General features: G+C 41.3%; 1 protein-coding gene across 8 annotated transcripts in view; it reads right to left on the bottom strand.

Annotated features, from left to right (window-relative positions):
• The window catches only part of LOC122563172 (membrane cofactor protein-like), a 65282-nt gene that overhangs the window by 14029 nt on the left and 26872 nt on the right, over positions 1–24381 (bottom strand). For all 8 annotated transcript variants that reach the window (XM_043716680.1, XM_043716674.1, XM_043716677.1 and 5 more), the window contains 4 exons: positions 12253–12349; positions 9802–9875; positions 9244–9426; positions 2225–2287 (listed from right to left, as the gene is read on the bottom strand). In XM_043716680.1, coding sequence (XP_043572615.1) covers positions 2225–2287; positions 9244–9426; positions 9802–9875; positions 12253–12349 — 417 coding nt within the window. The remainder of the gene's footprint in view (positions 1–2224; positions 2288–9243; positions 9427–9801; positions 9876–12252; positions 12350–24381) is intronic.

The following is a 24381-nucleotide window of genomic DNA, read 5'->3' as shown; positions in this document are numbered from 1 at the left end:
TCCAAGGAGCAGGAGAGTCAACGTATCGAGCATAAGTCCTTCATCAGGAATTGAGGGATGGACCAAGGGGGCTGAGAGATAATTGGAAGGAGGGTGGGAGTGGGGGCAAGGTAGCAGGGAATGTTGATCCCATGTAGTTGGAGGGTCCTAAGGTGGAAGATGAGGTGTTCTTCCTCCAGGCATCGGGTGGCAAAAGTTTGGCGGGTGGAGGAGGCCCAGGACTTGAGAGTCCTTGGCTGAGTGGGAGGGGAAGTTAAAGTGTTTGGCCACAGGCAGTGGGGTTTTTCAGTGTGGGTGTCCAAAGACGTTCTCTGAAATGTTCTGCAAATTGTGTCTTATCTCCCCAATGTAGAGGAAACCACATCGAGAGCAACGGAAACAGTAGATGATGTGTGTGGAAGTACAGGTAAATTTCTGTCAGATGTGGAAGGATCCTTTGGGGGCTTGGACTGAGGTGAGGGGGAGGCGTTGGCACAGGTTTTGCACTTCTTGTGGTGGCAAAGGAAGGTGCAGGATGGGTTGGTGGAGGGAATGGTCTCTCTGGAATGCAGATAGGTGTGGGGAGGGAAATATATGGGGAGGGTGGTGGGGTCTGTTTGCAGGTACTGGAAATGGCAAAGAATGATGTGATATATCAGGAGGTTGGTGGGATGTATCGGGTTTTTTATGTGGGACGGGGGAGGTATCTGTCCTTGTACTGATTGGAGGGGTGGGGTTCAAGAGCGGAGGTGCAGTATGTGGAGGAGATACACTGGAGGGCATCATTGATTACATGGGAGGGGAAATTGCAGTCTTTGAAGAAGGAGGCCATATGGGATGCTCTATGATGGAAATGGTCCTCCTGAGAGCAGATGTGGTGGAGGCAGAGGAGTTGGGAATAAGGTATAGCACATTTTTACAGGAGGCAGGATGGGAGGAGGTGTAGTCCAGGTAGCTGTGGGAGTTGGTAGGTTTGTAGTGGATGCCAATGTTGAGTCGGTCACTGAAAATGGAATTGGAGGGGTCCAGGAAGGGGAGGGAGGTGGCTGAGATGGTCCAGGTGAACTTGAGGTCGGGATGAAAGATGTTCATGAAGTTGATGAACTGTTCAACCTTCTCGTGAGAGCATGAGGTGGTGCCGGTACAGTCACTGATGTCGCGGAGGGAAAGGTAGGGAATAGTGGTGGTGTAGATGCGGAAGATGGACTTTTCCACATACCTTACAAAGAGGCAGGCATAGCTGGGGCCCATGCAGGTGCTGATGGCTATCCCTTTGGTCTGGAGGAAGTGGGAGGATTCAAAGGAGAAATTGTTGAGGGTGAGGACCAGTTCAGCCAATCGAATGAGTATGTCAGTGGAAGGGTGCTGGTTGGGTTAGAGGGATTGGAGGCCTTTGTCATGGCGAATGGATGTGTACAGGGACTGGATACCCCTGGTGAAGATGAGGCATTGGGGGCCGGGGAAACAAAAGTCATGGAGGAGATGGAGGGCGTGGGTGGTGTCCCAATTTCTCTTAGTGTTCACTAACAGTGAAAGCAACAGAAGTAAACATTAATAATCTTAAGAGATACAATATTTTCTCCCCAGATGACAACAAAATGGTAGTTGATGACATAGAAGATTTCTAATGCATTCCCAAACCTACAGAGACACCTTTACCAGACAAGATTACTTTACAAGGCTATGATAACCATAAATTGTATTCCAGGTCAATTCAGGAAGAGACTCTGCTTTGAAGTCTGAGGGAATTATTCATGGACCATGGAACGATTAATCAATCAAACCATCTTTCCTTCTTACTCTCCTGAAATGACTGAAAAAGTGACTAAGCTCACTTTTTGATGTTTGTAATGTCATTTTTATTTGATTTTTAAGATGACATGGAAATTATCAAAATATATTGACAATTTTATTAGTAACAGAGAGCTGGAACTGCTGCCCAGAGAGTGACATTAAATAGCAAAATAGTGAATTTGACATGCAGCCCTCTAACTATATTGCAAAAGACTATCCTTCCTACCATTCAAGCTAGGCAGAAGAAATGTTGCCACATTTTGCAATTATAGTTACACTTAGTAATATAGTTTGCCATTTAATATCACTCTCTGGGCAGCAGTTACAGCTCTCTATTAGTAAAGCTTGCTTATGGCTAATCAAAAATACCCAGGTCTGGTGGTGATGGGGTAGGAGTGAGAAAGAGAGAGAACTGCACTTTTATTAAATGAAATAAACTATCTCACAGTACCGATGGTTGCAGGGGGTTTCTCCTTGGTCTCTCCAATTTTACGAGTCAGGGGCATTTTTGATTCTAAGGGTAGAAACAAAACTACAAGAATCAAACAACAGGCATGGTATTCACATTCAGATCATGTAAATATTAATATGTAAATGTTAAGCATACCACTACATAATAACACGTACATGTTTACTACATAATAAAATTTACACTGACAAATTTTCAATCATTACAAAAACTAATTTGTTTACAATATTTAAAATGTATTTAATCATCATGATAAAAAGTAAAGAATCAGAATTTTTAAATTTATAGATCATCTCTTCTTGGTACTTGCTTTGTCTCTCCATTTTTTTTAGTCCAGCATCACTTCCTTATTGCTAGACTGTCTAAAATGAATGACTTCAACGATTTAAATGTTTTTGCTAAGCATTGAGAATATTCAGATTTGTCTGACAAATGACAACTAATATTTCAGCCACTCAAGTGTCCAGCAATGACAGAATCTAATAATCACTCCATGACATTCTCTAGTACTGCCATCACTGAATAGCACACTATGCCTATATTTTGGGAGTTGCCATTCGCCAGAATCTGAACTGGACTAGTCATATGAGTAGTTAAAAATCAGAAATGTGTGTTGCCTCCCTGGTGCCAGGACCAAGAATGTCTCAGATAGGGCGCAGAATATTCTCAAGGGGGAAGAGGGACCAGCAGGAGGTCATTGTACACATTGGAACCAATGACATGAGAAGGGAAAAGGATGAGATTCTGAAGGGAGAATATAGAGAGTTAAGCAGGAATTTAAAAAGGAGGTCCTCAAAAATAGTAATATCTGGATTACTGCCAGTGCTGCAAGCTAGTGAGGGTGAATGCATGGCTGAGGAGCTGGTCTATGGGAGAGGGATTCACATTTTTGGATCATTGGAATCTGTTCTGGGGTAGAAGTGACCTGTATAAACACAGATTGCAACTGAATTGGAAGGGGACTAACATACTGGCAGGAAGATTTGCTAGAACTGCTCAGGAGGACTTAAACTAGTAAGGTGGGAGGAGGGGGGACCCAGGGAGATTGTAAGGAAAGAGACTGGCACAACTGAGAAAAGAAGCAAGTCAAACAGTCAGGGTAGGCAGGGTCAAAAGCATGAAAACAAGGTAGGACTGATAAATTAAACTGCATTGATTTCAACGCAAGAGGCCTGACAAGGAAGGCAGATGAACTCAGGGCATGGTTAGAAACATGGGACCGGGATATCATAGCAATTACTGAAATGTGGCTCAGGGATGGCCAGGACTGGCAGTTTAATGTTCCAGGATACAAATGCGACAGGAAGGACAGAAAGGGAGGCAAGAGAGGAGGGGGAGTAGCGTTTTTGATAAGGAATGACATTAAAGCTGTAGTGAGGGAGGATATTCCCAGAAATACATTCAGAGAAGTTATTTGGGTTGAATGGAGAAAATAGGAAAAGGATGATCGCCTCACTGGATTTGTATTTTGGACCCTCTAATAGTCAGAGGGAATTGAGAAACAAATTTGTAAGGAGATCTCGGTTATATTTAAGAATAATAGGATGATTATGGTAGGAGATTTTAACTTTGCAAACATAAACTGGGACTGTCATAGTGTTCAGGGTTTAGATGAAGAGGAATTTGTTAAGTGCGTACAAGAATACTTTCTGATTCAATAAGTGGATGTACCTACTGCAGAAGATGCAAAACGTGACCTACTCTTGGGAAATAAGTCAGGGCAGGTGACTGAGGTGTCAGTGGGGGAGCCCTTTGTGGCCAGCGACCATAGTTCTATTAGTTTTAAAACAGTGATGGAAAAGGTTAGACCAGATCTAAAAACTGAAGTTCTAAATTGGAGGAGGCTAATTATGACAGTATTCGGCAAGAATTTTCAAAAGCTAATTGGCGGCAAATGTTCACAGGTAAAGAGACAGCTGGAAAATAGGAAGCCTTCAGAAATTAGATAACGAGAGTCCAGAGACAGTATATTCCTGTTAGGGTGAAAGGGAAGGCTAGTTGGTGCAGTGAATACTGGATGACTAAAGAAACGGAGGGTTTGGTTAAGAAAAAGAAGGAAGCATATGTCAGGTCTAGACAAGATCAATCCGAATGAATCCTTAGAAGAGTATAAAGGAAGTAGGACTTTACTTAAGAGGGAAATCAGGAAGGCAAAAAAGGGACATGAGCTAGCTTTGGCAAATAAAGTTAAGGAGAATCCAAAGGGTTTTTACAAATACATTAAGGACAAAAGGATAACTAGGGAGAGAATAGGGCCCCTCAAAGATCATCAAGGTGGCCTTGTGTGGAGCAGCACGAGATGAGGGAGATACTAAACGAGTATTTTGCATCACTGTTTACTGTGGAAAAGAACATGGAAGATATAGATTACAGGGAAATAGATGGTAACATCTTGAAAAATGTCCATATTACAGAGGAGAAAGTGCTGGATGTTTTGAAACAAATAAAAGTGGCTAAATCGCCAGGACCTGATCAGGTGTATCCTAGAACACTGTGTGAAGCTAGGAAACTGATTACTGGGCCCCTTGCTGATATATTTGTATCACCAACAGTCACAGGTGAGGTGCCAGAAGACTGGTGGTTGGCTAATGTCTTGCCATTATTTAAGAAGTGTGGTCAGGACAAGCCAGGGAACTATAGACCAGTGAGCCTGACGTCGGTGATGGACAAGTTGTTGGAGGAATCCTGAGGGACAGGATGAACATGTATTTGGAAAGACTGATTAGGGATAGTCAACATGGCTTTGTGCGTGAGAAATCATGTCTCACAAACTTGATTGAGTTTTTTGAAGAAGTAACAAAGAGGATTGAAGAGGGAAGAGCGGTAGACATGATCTATTTGGACTTCCATAAGGCATTCCCCAAGGTTCTCCAATCGAGACTAGTTAGCAAGGTTAGATCTCATGAAATACAGGGAGAACTAGCCATTTGGATACAAAACTGGCTCAAAGGTAGAAGACAGAGGGTACTGGTGGAGGGTTGTTTTACAGACTGGAGGCCTGTGACCAGTGGAGTGCCACAAGGATCGGTGCTGGTTCCACTACTTTGTCATTTATATGAATGATTTGGTATAAGCAGTATAGTTAGTAAATTTGCAGATGACACCAAATTGAAGGTGTAGTGGACAGCGAAGAAGGTTACCTCAGACTATAATGGGATCTTGATCAAATGGGCCATTGGGCTGAGAAATGGCAGATGGAGTTTTATTTAGATAAATGTGAGGTGCTGCATTTTGGGAAAGCAAATCTTAGCAGGGCTTATACACTTAATGGTAAGGTCCTAGTGAGTGTTGCTGAACAAAGAGACCTTGGAGTACAGGTTCATAGCTCCTTGAAAGTACAGCCACAGGTAGATAGGATAGTGAAGAAGGTGTTTGGTATGCTTTCCTTTATTGGTCAGAGTATTGAGTATAGGAGTTGGGAGGTCATGTTGCGGCTATACAGGACATTGGTTAAGCCACTTTGGAATATTGAATGCAATTCTGATCTCCTTCCTATTGCAAGGATGTTGCAAAACTTGAAAGGGTTCAGAAAAGATTTACAAGGACGTTGCCAGGGTTGGAGGATTTGAGTTATAGGCAGAGGTTGAATAGGCTGGGGCTATTTTCCTTAGAGTGCCGGAGGCTGAGGGGTGACCTTACTGAGGTTTATAAAATCATGAGGGGCATGAATAGGATAAATAGACAAAGTCTCTTCCCTGAGGTAGGGGAGTCCAGAACTTGAGGGCATAGGTTTAGGGTGAGAGGGTAAAGATATAAAAAAGACTTAAGGGGCAACGTTTTCACTCAGAGGGTGGTACGTGTATGGATTAAGCTGCAAGAGGAAATGGTGGAGGCTAGGACAATTGCAACATTTAAAAGGCATCTGATGGGAATATGAATTGGAAGTGTTTGGAGGGATGAACCGGGTGCTAGCAGGTGGGACTAGATTGGGTTTGGATATCTAGTCGGCATGAGCGCGTTGGATGGAAGGGTCTGTACACCTCTATGACCACTCACCTCCTGACTGTCTGATCACCTTACCAGCAATGCCTTCATCCTAAATTTTAGTATCAAGTTCTAAGATCAAGTTAATTTGAATCAAGTTCTCTTGATACTAGGGTCAATGTCTCGTCACAAAATGAAAGAAAATACTGCACATCTTTGGCTACCAAGTGCCTATTTAAAATCCACATTTGACAAATTGCAATCAACTACAGGCCAAGAATATTTTGATGCTGTTGGACTACTACTTGTAATCTCCACAAGTAATAATGACACATAGGTTATAACATCACCTTCTTTACCTCTCATCTCATTTATGCGTTGCTTGTCATGATTATTGACAATTTTCCAGAGCACATTGAAGTAGTTTGTTGATATAACTATCTCCAAGGAGTATATTTTTCTACACAAGTACACCCTTCACCCTTGTACTTAATGTATATTGTCTCAGAGCCACAAATTTAAAATTATCTTCATATTTAAATCACAGCCTCATCTGAGTACTCACTATCTCTAATTGTTGCCAACTGTATAACCTTCTGAATAGTCTGCACATCTTTAACTGTGGCTTTTTTTACAATCCCTAGAATTCAGTCATCAAGGCTCTGATACCTTTCTAAGTCCCTCCCTGACCCTATACCATTCCATTAATTTTTTTAAGATCATCCTTAAACCTTAACTCTGACAAAATTGTCATAGCTATGAATATCCCCATCCTGGCCTCAATTGGATTTGGTACTAGGTATGAGGCAGATGAATCAATCTTAAAACACGAAGAACTGTAGGAATCCAAACATGAATACTGCTCAGTGAAGGTAGGCTTCCATTACGCTCAAGGTATGCACTAATTAGCAGTCTGTTAGAGGGGGAATTGAAGTACAATACAACTTATCACCTTAAGAAATGCTACTCTTTTCAAGTCTTACCAAACACACTGCCAGGATTAAGTGACATGTTTTATGCATTTGTAACTTGGAGGTGGTATTTGCGCAAAATCTTAGATTTTGGTAAAATCTGCAAAAAATACGGAGGTATGGCATTGAGGGGGAGTTGGAGGTTTGGATTAGGAATTGGCTGACTGGAAGAAGACAGAGAGTAGTAGTTCATGGTAAAGGTTCATCTTGGAGTGCCGTCACTAGCGGTGTTCCGCAAGGATCTGTTTTGAGACCATTGCTGTTTGTCATTTTTATAAATGACCTGGAAGAGGGGTTAGAAGGTTGGGTGAGCAAGTTTGCGGATGATACGAAAGGCGGAGGAGTTGTTGACAGTGAGGAAGCATGTAGCAGGTTACAGCAGGATATAGAGAAGCTGCAGAAAGGTGGCAAATGGAATTCAATGTAGCTAAATGTGAGGTGATTCACTTTGGGAAGAAAAACAAAAAGATGGGGTACTGGGCTAATGGTCAGATACTTGGTAGTGTGGATGAGCAGAGGGATCTTGGTGTCCATGTACACAGATCTCTGAAAGTTGCCACCCAGGTAAATAGTGCGGTGAGGAAGGCATATGGCGTACTGGCTTTTATTGGTAGAGGAATTGAGTGCCGGAGTCCTGAGGTCATGATGCAGTTGTATAAAACTCTGGTGCGGCCGCATCTGGAATATTGTGTGCAGTTTTGGTCGCCATACTATAGGAAGGATGTGGAGGCACTGGAACCGGTGCAGAGGAGGTTTACCAGGATGTTGCCTGGTATGGAAGAAAAATCGTGGTAAGTATATGACAGATGTTAGGGGTAGATTCTTTATTCAGCGAGTCGTGAGTTCATGGAATGCCCTGCCAGTAGCAGTGGTGGACTCTCCCTCTTTATGGGCATTGGATAGGCATATGGAGGATAGTGGGCTAGTGTAGGTTAGGTGGGCTTGGATCGACGCAACATCGAGGGCCAAAGGGCCTGTACTGCGCTGTATTTTTCTATTTTCTATATTCTATGTAAAACAAACAAGATATAAGACACAGAAGATGACAAAATAGCCCGATGCTCACGGCTACAATGCTCACCATCCAAAATGGTGTTACCAAAAACCTTTTCCAGTTTAAGGCTTGGTAATCATCACAACCTATGGCAGCCAGAGGGTTGGGTGCAGAGGTTAAACTTCAAATAGAAAACACCTACCTTTTCACTGGGATTTTCAGGACAGGCATCAAACTTCTTAAACCAACAGTTAGATCATATCCACAATTCAGAAGAGCAAGGATTTAAAAGAAACAAAAGAAGAAATTGCTGGAAAAACTCAGGAGGTCTGGCAGCCTCTCCGACGTGAAATTAGAATTAACGTTTTGGATCCAGTGACTCCCATTCAGAACAGAAAGGTTCTGCCAGATACTGCCAGACAGATGCTGTCAGACCTATTGGGATTTTTACACCAATTTCTGCTTTTGTTTCTGATTTCCAGCATCTGCAGCTCTTTTTTTTGTTGGATGATTTAAAAGGGCCTTGCGGCTGCTGGCATGTCAGACCTCCACAGCACTGCTGCCTTGAAGTTCGCAACCCCAAAATCTTGGTTCCTGATCCCATACTTTGGAAGTCTGATCTACAAGATGCACTGCAGCAACACACCTCGGTTCTTTCAGCAGCATCTTTTAAACCTGTTACCACTAACATATAGAGAAGCAAAAACAAAACGCAAGGAAAAAATACCATCTGCAAGTTGCCTGCCAAAATCACACATTACCCTGACTTGGAAATATCCCTTAATTATTTCTGAGTCTAGAGCCTGAACTCCTCAACCTAAAACCATACAGGTATTCCTATACGTTGACTGCAGAAGCTTATCAATGCCCCTTCTTCTCCACAGTAATTACAGATACACAATAAATGCTAGCTTTGCCAGCAATGTTCACATCTCATAAACAAATAAAAGAAAATACTCCCAGGGTCTTTTAGGTGATTTCCAAAACCTGCAAATGTTATCAATGATTGTCAGTAGAACTCTCAAAGGCCAGATTATGACACACAAGTGTTTCAACTATGTTTCAAGTTTCTCAATATCAAATTAAACAAATTGCGTTGTAAAGTTTTATACCTCTGCATGTTGGTGGATTCTTGTCCCACTTTCCAGATGCCATACAAGTCAGTCTTTCTGCACCAATCAATGAATAACCATTATCACAAGAATAGTTTGCTACCATTCCTGGTTCCCACTGGTCTCCAGAAGATGGTGATGAAACTGTCCCATTATTAAGAAGTGGAAGGTCACATGAGATAACTGTAGAAAAATGAAATAGTTGGTCTTAAACAGACTGTTGAATGAAAATATTAGATTCAGTGATTAAAGGTTTTGACTTCAGAGGTGGCAAATGGGTGACTTAACAATGCAGTAGAGATTAACCCACCCTACTGATCCTGGCTGTGATAATGCAGATTCCAGGAAAACCTAACCCATTATTTAACTCCTGGTATTTACAATTCAACAAATATGTTTTCCTGCCACTTCAAATATTCAGCCAATAGACAAAGATTAAAATATAATCAGTAAAATTTGGGATATGATGCTAACTCTTCAAATGTTCCAATGAATTTGCCAGAGTCATTTAGCAGAGAAATAGAAGTCAATCACCCAAAGAATTTGGGCCTAAGGTACCTTCACATGTTGGGACTTGGCCATCCCAACCATCAGCTTTACACAGCCGGAGGTTCCTACCCACCATCCGGTATCTAGACAAAAGGGAACAGATTAGTTTGAAATAGGCAAAGCAACAATTATTAATTATTAGGCTGTGAGTTCTCTATTAAATGCAACAGTAATTTTGCATTCTGATCAGGAAAGAAAACTATGATTTTAGCAGATACAAGTCATGACATGAATATAATTGTAAACGGTAAAGCATACAAAATATTAACTGAGGAACAGAACGTAAATCAGGACAAGCTGTAAAGTTCCTTATGAAATTTGTGTTGGGGTATAATGTGCAGGTCTAATCAGTTGGTCCTAGGATGGATATTGGTGTAACTTCAGTCAATGTGCTCTCACTTTAAATAAAAAAAAGCTTTGATGAATCAGCAGGAAGCTTTTACCACTATTGTGATTAAGACAACAAAGTAAACGTCTCCACTTTGAAATACTGTCAGGAAATCCAACTGACAGATGTACAAACTTCACATCACAAACCTTCCATAATTAGCAATTGGGCAACTTCTTTCCAGTTTCTCGCCAACATCTTCCTGTCTGTTAGCCAATGTTAATGTTGGTGGTAACATATTACCAATACGCATATGCTCCTAATATGCATAATAAAACTTCTTTATGGCACCTTATCGACTAGTTATACTCTTTAAAAATTGTAATAATTTTATCAGGCATAATTCCCTGTGTCTAAAACTATGCTGGATGTTGGATCATGCAATGATTTTAATTCAGAATAAAACATTAGAATTTCCTAAATGACAGATTGCAGGTTTCCCAACTGTAGTTTTTAGGCTTACTAGTCTGTAGTTTTTAGCATGTATGTTCCCTCTCTACCTTACTCCTGAAATGTGCTGTGACATTTGCCAACTTCCAACTTGTCAGGAGTATTTTAGGAACTAGGATTTTTAAAAATATCTGACCAATGCACATCATCTTTGTAAACACCTCTTTCAGGCTGTAAACCAGCAGGTCCTGGAGTTTTATCAGGTTTTAGCTTCCATAAGTTTCTCTAATATTTCTTTTTCCTGCTATTAATTTCTTTAAATCACTCACATCAGGCTTTCATTTATCCCTAAATTCTGGGATGGGATTTGAATCTCCTACAATGAACACTTAATATTGTCTAACATCTATGCCAGTTCTTTATTCCCATAATAATTCTCAGACTTGTGCAGCGCAGGGATAAGTGCTTATTTTAGCTACTTGCCTTTTTAATATACAGGTCGTTTTATTGTAACATGCATTTTGTCAACACAAATTCTCTGTAAAGCAATTGATGAATTGGGGACACTGTTTCTACTGCACAAACTTTTAAAACGTGTGTTGGCTGTAACACAATTACAGAGCCAACACTTTAAGCACTGTTTCTAAAGTACGATTTTTCCATAACATACGATTGCATAACAACGCAAACATTTTCTGGTGCTTAATATTTTAAGTACCCAAGAATGTGGTCTGTGTTCCTACAATGCCACTCAATATCTTTGCACCTCAGAAAAGAAACAAAGGGAAGCCGTGGCATCTCATCTGGTACAACACTCAAGAAGCTTGACACTATTCAGGAAAAAGCAGCCCATGTGACTGGCATCCATTCCCTTCACCACCAACTCCCAGTAGCAGCAGTGTGTACTATCTGCAAGATGCACTGCAGAAATTCACCAAAGATCCTCAGAGAGCACCTTCCAACTCACAACCACTTCCATCTAGAAAGACACAGAGAGCAGATGTATGGGAACACTACCTTCTTCAAGTTCTCCTCCAAGACACTCACCATTCTGAACTTGAATCATATCGCCTTTCCTTCACTGTCGGTGGGCAAAAATCCTGGAATTCTCTCTCTAATGGCATTGTGGGTCAAGCCACAGCAGGTGGTCTGCAATGGTTCAAGGCAAGTCACCAACACCTTCTCAACAGCAACTAGGTATAGGCAATAAATGCTAGCCAGCCAGCGATGCCCACATCCCAAAAAATATTAAATAAAAACATAGCAATTTTTGTTAGATTTTTTCTTATTTTACATTACTTCCATATTTTCCTGATTAAATCTAAAATTTAACTTTCCCTTTACTTCTCTTTCATTGTCTAATTTAACTAATTTATTCTATTTCCGACTCCATTTTTAAAATCCATTCTTAATCTTATTGTTGATCTCAATTTTGGTCAAAGTCACAGGTGATCTTTTGTCCTTTCTACATTACTTTCAGCAGGCACTTCCTGCAACCTGATGTGCAAAAAATTTGACTTCAGAATTGAGAGATGAAATATCTCACTGCCAGCGCACATTGTCAGATGTCTCGCATCAGGAAATTGTAGGTTATCAGCTTTTTGATGATTTGATAATATCCTCAGGGTATCACCTTAGTCAATTCTACTTCAATCACAAAATGGGGTATGCCAAAAACTCACCCTTCGTTACAATAAAAAGTAGCTTTCGTTTCGAAAGATGCATTGCGAAGCTCATAATATCCATTCAATATATTTCCTGGATTACCACAGTTCCTTGCTGACAGAAAGAAAAAACAAAGCCGTAAAAGTATTGCAAAGAAAACTAACAAAGGTTTTCCACAAAGCTGTGCAAGTTTTCAGAACCGGTTCCTCACAATTCTTCTGTAGGATTATTTATAAGACAAGATTTTGATTATGGCAAAGATGATAGCAATGCACACAAGCAATGTATAATTTTCTCTATCTATGCTGCATCTTGCAAGAAAAGGGCTTCTAATCATAGAATCCTTACAATTTGAAAGCAGACCATTCAGCCCACTGAGCCCACTCCTATCTTCTGAGGACTATCCCATCCAAGCCCACTCCTCTACACTATCCCTGTAACCCTGCTTTTACCATGGTTAACCCACCTAACCTGCATACTATGTGCAATTCAGTAGGGACAATCCACCTAATCTGCACATCTTTGGACTGCGGAAGGAAACCGGAGCACCTGGAGGAAACCAACAGCAGACAGGGGGAAAATGCGCAAAGGTGTATTCGAAACAGTGTGAGGTAGCAGGGCTAACTCTGTGGCACCATGTCACCGTATCACTATCATTATGCTACAAAACCTCTCTGGGTCAGCTTTTTCTTTAAGCAATAATCATTTAATGAAATAGATGCAATATAAAGAGAAAAATACAAAGCCTCAAGTGAGAATGATAGCCAATATTCTGAACCAAAGCAAAATTTTAAAGGATTAAAAACAGATTTAAATTGTTACTTTACATGGTTTATACTTGTTGCAAGATTATTCACTTAAAAATTACCACCTTATGTAGGAAGAAAAAAAGGACCCAAGTTTTAAAACAGAGACAATACCTAACACCAGTCTAGATCTGCTTTATGTTTAATTTTTTTTCAAGTTTTTGTTAAACTATTTTTCTAAACAACCTGTTCACGAATGCGGAACAGGTGACACCTGATCCCATGCCTCCTGGCTCAAGGACAGAGATATTATCACTGCGCTACAAGTGCCCTTTACGTAAAGCTAATATGATAACCATTACACTATAGAAACAGTGGAGCCTATTCACCAGCTATTCCAGGTGGTCTCTGATCCATGTGCTAAACAGGCCCGTGTCTGCTTACCATTTGAAACCAGATCAGATCAGGTGTTCTAAACTGGTATGGCCATAAGCAAAGTGTTAAAGTCTCATGTGAAAGCCACCAGACTCTATTTAACTTAACTTATTTTTATAATCAACATGTTCAGAAATGTTATTTGGAGCGGATGAGATTCAAACCCAGTTTTTCAGGTCCAGGGGTAGGAACATTACCACTGTGCCACAAGCGATAAGGAAGCGAGGTAATGAGTTCCAAATGGGCAGGCTATTGCCAGTGACCAACGGAACTCGTATTCAATGAGAATCATAGAGGAATTAATTAGTGATTCCCAATGGACCTCATATGGGGTTATCAACTAGCTATTTCCCCAGAACATTCACTGGTTTTATCATCCCCAAATCCTCCACTGTCAACATGCTGGGCAGGTGGAGGGACACAACCCCTATTGACTGGAAACTGAACTGAATGAGCCATATGCATTATGTGGCCACAAGGGCAGGTTGGAGGCTAGATCTCCATGGGCAATAACTCAATTCTCAACTTCCCACAACCTGATTATGATGCATAAAGAACAAGTCAGGAATGAGATGGAATGTTACTCACTTGCCTGGGGTACAAATCCAATGACATTCAAGAGCTATGACGACACAAAGGAAAAAGCAGCCTGCTTAACTGGAATCCTATATACCAGCTTCAAGATTTAATGGCTCCACCACCATTGCACAATGGCAGCAGTGAATACTATTTACCAGATGCACTATAATAACTCACTAAGGCTCCTTCAACATGTGTTCTAAACCCACAACCTCTACCAACTGGAAAGAGAAGGTCAACAGATGAATGGGAGCATCATCACTAACGATTTTTGCCCAAGTCATACATCATCTTGACTTGGAACTATAGTAGTATTCCGTCATCTCTGCTGCATCAAAACCATGAATTCCCTACCTGATAGATCTGTGTATATAGCTATGTAATGGAGGGAGTGAACCTTTATACATGTGGTGCCAATTAGAAGACTTTGTCCTGAATAGTGTCAAACTGGAGTGTCACTGCAGTTGCACATATCTACTCCTTACTTGCACCATTTTAATAGTGGATAGGTATTGGAGAGTCAAGAGTGGAGCTGCTCATTGCAGAAACCTAGCCTTTGACAAGTATATGGATAATCCAGTTCAATTTCTGGTCAATGTTAACTCCCAGGATATTGAGGATTCAGTAATGCTAAAGCAATTCAATATCAAACAGGAGGATATTTAGACTCCATCTTGTTGGAGATGGTCACTGCCTGTGGGTAAATGTTATTTGACACGTTGCATTTGAACATAAGACAGTTTCTGAGGATGGTATTGAACATTTTGCTATCATCAGGAATCTCCACTTCTGATCTTACAATGGGAAGGGGAAACAGGGAAGATCATTGATAAAGCAGCAGAAAATGAATAAGCCTAGACACTGCCGAGGAACTATTGCAGAGATGTCCTGGAGCTGAGTGAGTGAGCTCACTCACAACTAGCCTCTTTAGTATTGGGTGACTTCAACATGCAAGGTGGCTTCCTCCTGAAATCCACTGACCTGGGTTTTGCTGGGGCTCCTTGATGGCATATTCAGTCAGAAGTGACTATTGCTACGACACTGGGTAAACCCCTCTGCTAATTTAAACCCAACAACACAGAGAAGCTCACGCCGTAATCTGTTAAATTTTGAGAGGCAAGGAACCATCTCATATTTCACTATTTAAAGTAAAAATTAACATTTTATTCCTTAAGTCCAACAGAGAACATTAAAGCCACTTTCTACAACTCTTTTCTCTTAAACCTTTACCTCCCACTCTACAGGTCTGATTAAAAAACCAGATTAACATTTCCGAAAATAAGTTTCAAAACCAGCCAGTTTTGTCGATTCTCCTTTGTAGATTTCACTCTGTAGGTTTTTCTGAGTTTTTCTGGGTTGGCTCTTCTTCAGTCTTTTGCTGCACAACTTTTCTTATGAACAGGTATCTTTCAGAGAGCTACTTGGCTAGCAGTCTATACTTGTTGGTTTTCATGGCAGTTCTCCCTCTAACTGTTCAAAATGTCTGGTTTTATATTCCAAACTATTGAATCATTTTATTGATTTAATGTCATCAAAACACTAAATTCAAATTAGACAGGATTTTGGAATATTGGGGCATAATTTAAACTGATTGGCCAAATATGAATTCGTTGTGTACCATGGCAACTCAGCTACACTATTGGTTTCAGTCAAATGTTACATCTTAAATTCTTTCAGCAAACTCTGTGCCTCTTTAAGTCCGTGCCAGCTTCCAGTCTATCTTAAAGGTACAGTACACACCTACATCTTCATAACACTATGATGTCAAAGGTATGACATCCACCTCACCTCTTAAGTTCTTTGTTCCATATTTGAACCAAGACTGTAATGAGATCAGGAGCTGAGCAGGCTTAGAAGAACCCAAATTAAGCATCAGTGAGTAGGTTATTGCTGAGCAACCGTTACCTAATGACACAATAGTTTCTATCACTTTATTGACAATGGAGAATAGACTGATGGGGTGATAAAAACTGAAATATAGAAAATAGCTGTAGTAGGCCATTCAGCCCTTCAAGTCTGCTCCACCATTCAATATTAATGTAGCTTATCAGCCAACTCAATATCCTGATCCCACTTTCTTCTCATACCCTTGGTCCCTTTAGTGCTAAAAACAAAGCTAACTTCTTCTTGAAAACATTCAATGTTTTGGTCTCAATTGCTTTCTGTGGCATAGAATCTACAGGTTTACCACACACTGGATGAAGAAATGTTTCTTCATCTCAGTCCTATATAGCCTACCCTGCATCCTTAGATTGTGACCCTGTTTCTCGAGGCCCCAGTCTCAGGAAAATCCTTCTAGAGCTGTGAGAATTTTATAGCCTTCTAGGAGATGCCCCCCTATTCTTCTAAAATCTAGTGAATATAATCCGAACTGATCCCACCTCTCTTCATACATTAGTCCCATCATCCTCAGAATCAGTCTGCAAAACCTCAGTCACACTTCCTCCATCGTCAGCGAAGGAGAGCAAAACCATACACAATACTCCAGGTGTGGTCTCATTAAGCCTCTATACAATTACAGCAAGACATCCCTGCTCCTGTACTTGAATCTCACTATGAAACATACCATTTCTTTACCAGTAACTGTACCTGCATACTTACTTTCAGCGATTGGCGTACAAGGACACCCAATTCTCAATACATGTTCCCCTTTTCCACAAGCTATCACCACGCACATAATAATCTACCTTTCTGCTTTTGCTACCAAAGTGAATAACTGCACACTTATCCACATCACATTTCATCTGCCATGAATTTACTCATTTAATCAACTTGTTGAACTTCACTGAAGCAAATTCGTATCTCCTCACAGTTCTCTCTGCCATTGAGATCTGTGTCATCTGAAACCTTAAAAATAGTAAGTTTAGCTCCTTCATTTAAGTCATTAATATTTATTGTAAATAGTTAAGGTCCAAAAACGAGCCCTGCAGTAACTCCACTGGTCACTGGCTGCCATTCGGAAAGCATATGACCCCAATCGCATTTTATATGGCAATCTCTTGTGAAAGATCTTATCAAAATTCTTCTGAAAGTCCAAACCACATCCACTTGTCACTGACAAGGTTGGATCTCTTTGTTTTCTGTGGTTGCAGATTGAGTTAGAGTGCAGTTCCGCTGCTGTTAATAGCTCACAGCACCTCATAGATGCTGAGCTTTGAATTAATTGATGTGAAATCTATCCTATTTAGTGTGATGGTAGTACTACACATGATGGAAAGTCTCCTCAATGCAGGGAAGGGACCTAGTTCCTACAATGAGTGTTTGGCGGTCAATCATGTCGACACTCATGGACAGATGCATCTGTAACAGGTAGATTAGTGCAGGTGAAGCTAAGTATGTTTTTCCATCTTTTTAGTGCACTCACAACCTTCAGTGGATACCGTCTAGCAGCTATGACATTTAGGATTTTACGAACTTGATCAGTAGTGTTGCTGCTGAACCAGTCTTAGTGACAAATGTTGAAATTCCCATCCCATAATGCATTCTCCATCCTTTCCACCCCCAGTGGTATTCACCATGAAAGAGAACTGTTTCATCAAGCAAGGGAGGCTGCATTTGGTAACCGGTTTTATTGGCCATGTTTGGCTTGATATCTTGACATTTCTTCAGGTTCTGAGAACTCCCAGTTTAATTCCCTCTTGACCGTACACTACTGTGCTGCCACCTCCATTGGGTCTCTCCTACCAATGGAACAGGACATACCCAGAAATAGTGATGATGTCTGCGATATTGTCTATAAGATGTAGTTCCATCAGCATGATTGTTGCTTGACTATTCTGAGAGACAGCTACCCCAGTTTTGGCACTCACCCCCATAACTTAATAAGAAAGACATTGCAGGATTGACAAGGCTAGATTTATTGTTAGGTGGTCCATTTATGCCAGGTGGTCCATTTGGATTTTATTCCTTCTCCACATTTCTTGGGCTGCATTCGTTTTCGACATTCTGGCATTTTGGTACAATTACGTCTAATAGGCTCGGGAGGCCATTTCAGAGGTAGTCAGAATAAACCATATAGCTGTAATCTGAGAAGAGTCAATTCAGGTTCAAAACTCTAACATTTTTTTCTCTTCACAGATACTGCCAGACCTGCTCAGCCTCTCAAGCATTCTGCTTTTATCACAAATTACATTATTTTTACAGAAAACAATTTTTCAAGATTCTTGAATAATTCAAGACACAAGATGTGGCAAACGTAGCACATACTAGAAGAAAGATGACTTTTGATGTACAGTTTCCAAAATTCCGAGATGCTATGAGTCAATACCTTAAATATTAGTGGGCCATAATACAAAGCAAATTTAATTCACTTCAATTCTTTTCTTTTTCTTAAGCTATTCCAGTATTCATATGTTAATTATGGTGCTTAATGTGAAGTAGTGAGACTGGAGCTGTTGCACATTGCAGCAACACATCAGAGTAGCTTTCTTTGAAATAGATGGCCATTAGCCGATAAAGAAGAGATTTAAAAAATTCTGATAGAGAACGAAGGACTACAGAACTTTTCAAACACTTTTCCTTGGCAGTAACTAAGACTGTTTTTTTTGCAACACAGAACAGTACATCACAGTACAGACCCTTCCGCCCTCAATGTTGTGCCAGCCTTTTATCCTACTCTTAAGATCAGACTAACCTACATACCTTTCATTGTACTATCTTCCATGTGCCTATCCAAGAGTATCTTAAATGTATCTGAATCTACTATCACTGCTGACAGTGCATTCCATGCACCAACCACTCTCTGTGAAAAGAACCTACCTCTGACATCTCTCCTAAACCTTCCTCCAATTACCTTGTGATAGATATTCCCATCATGGGAAGAAGTCTCCAGCATTCTATCTGTGCCTCTCAACATCTTGTACACCTCTATCAAGTCATTTCTCATTCTTCTTCATTTCAATGAGAAAAGCTCTAGCTTCCTCAATGTTTCTTCATAAGACATGCCGTCCAGTCCAGGCAGCATCCTGGTATATCCTCTGCACCCTCACTAAAGCTTCCACATATTTCCTATAATGAGGCAACCAGAACTGAACAGAATATTCCAAGTGTGGACTAACCAGGGATCTACAGAGCTGCAGCATAACCTCACGGCTCTTAAATTCAATCCCCCTGCAAATGAAAACCAACACACCATATGCCTTCTTAACAATCTTATCAACTTGGGTGGCAACCTTGAGGGATCTATGAACATGGACCCCAACATCGCTCTGTTTCTCCACACTGCCAATAATCTTGCCTTTAATCCTAGTATTCAAATTCAATCTTCCAAAGTGAACCACTTCACATTTTTCCAGGTTGAACTCCATCTGCCACTTATCAGCCCAGATCTATATCCTGTCAATGTCCCGTTGCAACCTACAACAGTCCTCCAAACTATCGACAACTCCACCAACCTTCATGTCATTGCTAAATTAACTAACCCACCATTCCACTTCTTCATCCAAGTCATTTATAAAAATCACAAAGAGCAGAGGTCCCAGAACACATCCTGTGGAACACCACTGATCACCAAGCTCCAGGCTGAACACTTTCCATCTACCACCATCCTCTGTCTTCTATAGGTCAGCCAATTCTGTATCCCATGTCTCCTTATTTTCTGAATGAACCTATCATGGGGAACATTATCAAATGCCTTGCTAAAATCCATGTGCACATCCACTGCTCTACTTTCATTAACATGTTTTGTCACATCCTCAAAGAATTCAATAAGGTTTTCCTTTTAATTTCCAATTAATCATAAATCCTGTCTCTCAGAATTCTCTCCAATACTTTGCCCACCACTGATGCAAGACTGACTAGTCTGTAATTCCCAGGATTATCCCTATTCCCTTTTTTGAACAAGGGAATAACATTTCCACCCTCCAATCATCTTGCACTACTCCAGTGAACAGTGAGCACAAAAATATTGTCGCCAAAAGCGCAGCATTCCCTTCTCTCGCTTCCTGTAGCAACATAGGGTATACCTGTCTGGCCTAGGGTATTTATCTATCCACGTATTTTTCAAAATTTTCAGCACTTCCTCCTTTCTAACATCAATCTGTTCTAGCATATCAGTCTATTTCACATTGTCTTCATAAACGTCAAGGTCCCTCTCAGTACTGAATACAGAAGCAAAGTATTCATTAAGGACCTCCGCTGCTTCCTCCAACTGCAGGCATAAGTTCCCTCCACAATCCCTGATTGGCCCTACCCTCACTCTGGCCATCCTCTTGTCCCTCATGTAAGTGCAGAATGCCGCAGGGTTTTCCTTAATTCTATCTGCTGAAGCTCTCTGAAGTCCATTCTTCAGTTCCTTCCTGGATATCTTGTAAACCTTTAAAGCCCTATCTGATCCTTGCCTCCTCAACCTTAAATATGATTCCCTCTTCCTCTTAATTAGATGTTCCACATCCCTCGTCAACCAAGGTTCTTTCAACTTACCATCCCTTCCTCGTCTCAGTGGAATAAACCTGTCCAGCACTATCAGCAAGTGCTTCTTAAACAACCTCCACATTTCTGTCATGCATTTCCCTGAAAACATGCGTTCCCAATTTAGGCACCCCAGTTCCTGCCTAATAGCATTGTAATTCCCCAATTAAATACTTTACCATAGCATCTGCTCTTATCCCTCTCCATAAGTGTAGTAAAGGTCAGGGAGTTGTGATCACTATCTGCAAAATGCTCTCCCATCAAGCAATCTGACACATGGCATGGTTCGTTGCCAAGCACCAAATCCAATATGGCATCCTCTTAGTTGGCCGATCCATATACTGCATCAGGAACTCTTACTGGACACACCTGACAAAAGCTGCTCCATCCAAACTATCTGGACTAAGGCGGTTCCAATCAATATTAGGGATGTTAAAGTCACCTTTGACAACAAATCACTTCTGCACGTTTCCAAACTCTGCCTCCCAATCTGCTCCTCTGTCTCTGTTGCTACTGGGGGCCCTGTAGAAAACTTTCAATAGTGACTGCTCCTTTCCTCTTTCTGACATATACCCTTACTAACACTGGAGACAAACCCTCCTCGATGACCCCCTTTCTGCAGCTATGCTACCATCCCTGATTAGCAATGCCACTCCTCCGCCTCCTTTACCTCTCTCCCCACCCACTATTCCTTTTGAAACACCTAAACACTGGAACATCCAACAACCATTTCTGCCCCCGTGATATCCAAGTATACGTAATGGCCACATCATAGTTCCAAGTATTGATCCATGCTCTGAGTTTGTCACCCTTATTCCTGATACTTCTTGCATTAAAATAGGCACACTTCAACCCATCACACTGACTGCACCTTTTCCCTATCAACTGCCAATGTCTTTTCTCAGATTCTCTGCATGCTGTATCTGGCTGTTCACTACCTACTCATGGACTTATAGAGTCATAGCGATTCACAGCATGGAAACACACCTTTTAGTCCAACTTGTTCATGCCGACCAGATATCCTAACCTAATCTAGTCCCATTTGCCAGCACTTGGCCCATTTCCGTCTAAACCCTTCCTATTCGTATACCATCCAGATGCCTTTTAAATGTAATTATACCAGCCTCCATCACTTCCTCTGGCAGCTCATGTCATACACGCACCACCCTCTGCATGAAAACGTTGCCCCTTAGATCCCTTTTTTCTTGCTCCTCTGACCCTAAAGCTATGTCCTCTCGTTCTGGACTCCCCCACCCCAGGGAAAAGACCTTCCCTATTTATCTTATCCATGCCCCTCATGATTTCATAAACTTCTATAAGGTTACCCCCTCAGCCTCCGATGCTCCAGGGAAAACAGCCCCAGCCTATTCTGGTTCTCCCTGTAGCTCAAACCCTCCAACTCTGGTAACACCCTTGTAAAACTTTCTGAATCCTTTCAAGTTTCACAACATACTTCCAATAGGAAAGAGATCAGAACTGCACTGAATATTCCAAATGTGGCCTAGCCAAAGTCCTGTCCAGCCACAACATGACTTTCCAATTCCTATACTCAATGCTCAATAAAGGAAAGTAAACCAAACGCCTTCTTCACTATCCTAACCACCTACGACGCTACTTTTAAGGAACTATGAACCTGCGCTTCCAGGCCTCTTTGTTCAGCAACACTCCCCTACACCTTACCATTAAATGTATATGTCCTGCTAAGATTTCCTTTTCCAAAATGCAGCACCTCACATTTATCTAAATTAAACTCCATCTTCCAACTCCTCAGCCCATTGGCCCATCTGATCAAGATCCCATTGTACTCTGAGGTAATCTTCTTCGCTGTCCACTCAAGATCCCATTGTACTCTGAGGTAATCTTCTTCGCTGTCCACTACACCTCCAATATTGGTGTTATCTGAAAACTTACTAACTATATTTCCTATGTTCACATCGAAATCATTTATATAAATGACGAAAAGCAGTTGGAACCAACACCAATTCTTGTCACAGGCCTCCAGGCTGAAATGCAACCCTCCACCACCACTCTCTTGTCTTCTACCTTTGAGCCAGTTCTGTATCCAAATGGCTAGTCCTCTCTGTATTCAATGAGATCTAATATAGCTAACCAGTCTTCCATGAGGAACCTTATCAAATGCCTTGTTGAAGTCCACATAGATTACATCTATCACTCAGCCCTCATCAATCCTCTTTGTTACTTCTTCAAAAAAAAAACTCAACTAAGTTCATGAGACATGATTTCCCACAAAACCATGTTGACTATCTCTAATCAGTCCTTGCCATTCCAAATACATGTAAATTCTGTCCCTCAGTATTCCCTCCAACAACTTGCCCACCACCAATGTCAGGTTCACTGGTCTATAGTTCCCTGGCTTTTCCTTACCACTTTTCTTAAATAGTGGCACCACGTTAGCCAGTCTTCCGGCACCTTAGCTATGACTATCAATGATACAAAGATCTCAGCAAGGGGCACAGCAATCACTTCCCTAGCTTCCCACAGAGCTCTAGGGCACACCCGATCAGGTGCTGGGGGATTTATCCACTTTTATGCGTTTCAAGAAATCCAGCACCTCCTCCTCTGTAATGTGAGTATTTTCAAGATGTCACCATCTATTTCCCTACATTCTATATCTTCCATGTCCTTCTCCACAGTAAACACTGATAGAAAATACTTGTTTAGTATCTCCCCCATCTTGTGCAACTCCACACAAAGGCCACCTTTGAGGGGTCCTATTCTCTCCCTGGTTTCCCTTTTGTCTTTAATGTATTTGCAAAAACCCTGTGGATTCTCTTTAATCCTACATGCCAAAGCTATCTCATGTCCCCTTTGTGCAATTCTGATTTCCCTCTTAAGTATACTCCTACTGCCTTTATACTCTTCTAAGGATTCACTCGATCTCTGCTGTCTATACCTGACATATGCTTCCTTCTTTTTCTTAACCGAAACCTCAATTTCTCTAGTCATCCAGCACTCCCTACACCTATCAGCCTTTCCTTTCACCCTAACAGAAATATAGTGTCTGAACTGAAGTGAATTGAATTTATTGTCACGTATATCGAGGCACAGTGAAAAGCTTTGTCTTGCGAGCAATACAGGCAGATCACATAGTTAAGTAACATAGGTAAGTAAATAATAGGTAAACAGCGGCAAAAACAAAAACACAGGTACAGGCGAATGTTAAGAGTTTGTGAGTCCATTCAGTATTTTAACAACAGTAGGGCAGAAACTATTATAAAACCGGTTGGTGCATGTATTCAGGCTTCTGTACCTTCTCCCTGATGGTAGAGGTTGTAGAAAAACAGTGCAAGGGAGGGATGGATCATTGAGAATGCTGGAGGCCTTTCTTTGACAGCGGGTCTGGTAGATGGATTCTACAGATGGGATGTTGGCCTTTGTTATTGTCCGGGCTGAGTTCGCCATTCTCTGTAACCACCTCCGATCTTGAATTCTTGAATGGTACTGCCATCACACCAGGTAGTGATACATCCAGACAGAATGGACACCTATAAAAGTTGGCAAGGGTATTCACCGCCATGCCAAATTTCCTCAGCTGCCTGAGAAAGAAGAGATATTGTTGGGCCTTTGTAACCAGTGCGTCCACATGAAGAATCCAAGAAAACTTATTGTGGATGACCACTCCCAGGAGCTTGACACTCTCCACACGTTCTGGCTCTGCGCTGTTAATGTGTCGGGGGGCTTGAGTAACATCCCGACGAAAGTCAATAATGAGTTCCTTTGTTTTGCCGGTATTCAGAGCTAGGTTGTTCTTAGTGCACAATTTTTACAGATCTTCCACCTCCCCTCTGTAATCTGTTTCATCGCCATCTGAGATTCAACTGACTATGGTGGTGTCACCAGTGAACTTGTAAATAGCATTAGTCTGGTATTTGGCGAAACAGTCATGGGTAAACAGTAAGTACAGTACCTGGGGGGGTTCCAGTGTTGAGTGTTAGTGAGGATGAAATATTGTCCCCA

The sequence above is a fragment of the Chiloscyllium plagiosum genome, chromosome 26 (assembly GCF_004010195.1).
Source record: "Chiloscyllium plagiosum isolate BGI_BamShark_2017 chromosome 26, ASM401019v2, whole genome shotgun sequence".
Classification (NCBI taxonomy): Eukaryota; Metazoa; Chordata; class Chondrichthyes; order Orectolobiformes; family Hemiscylliidae; genus Chiloscyllium; species Chiloscyllium plagiosum.
This window is presented reverse-complemented; position numbering and strand designations above follow the sequence as displayed.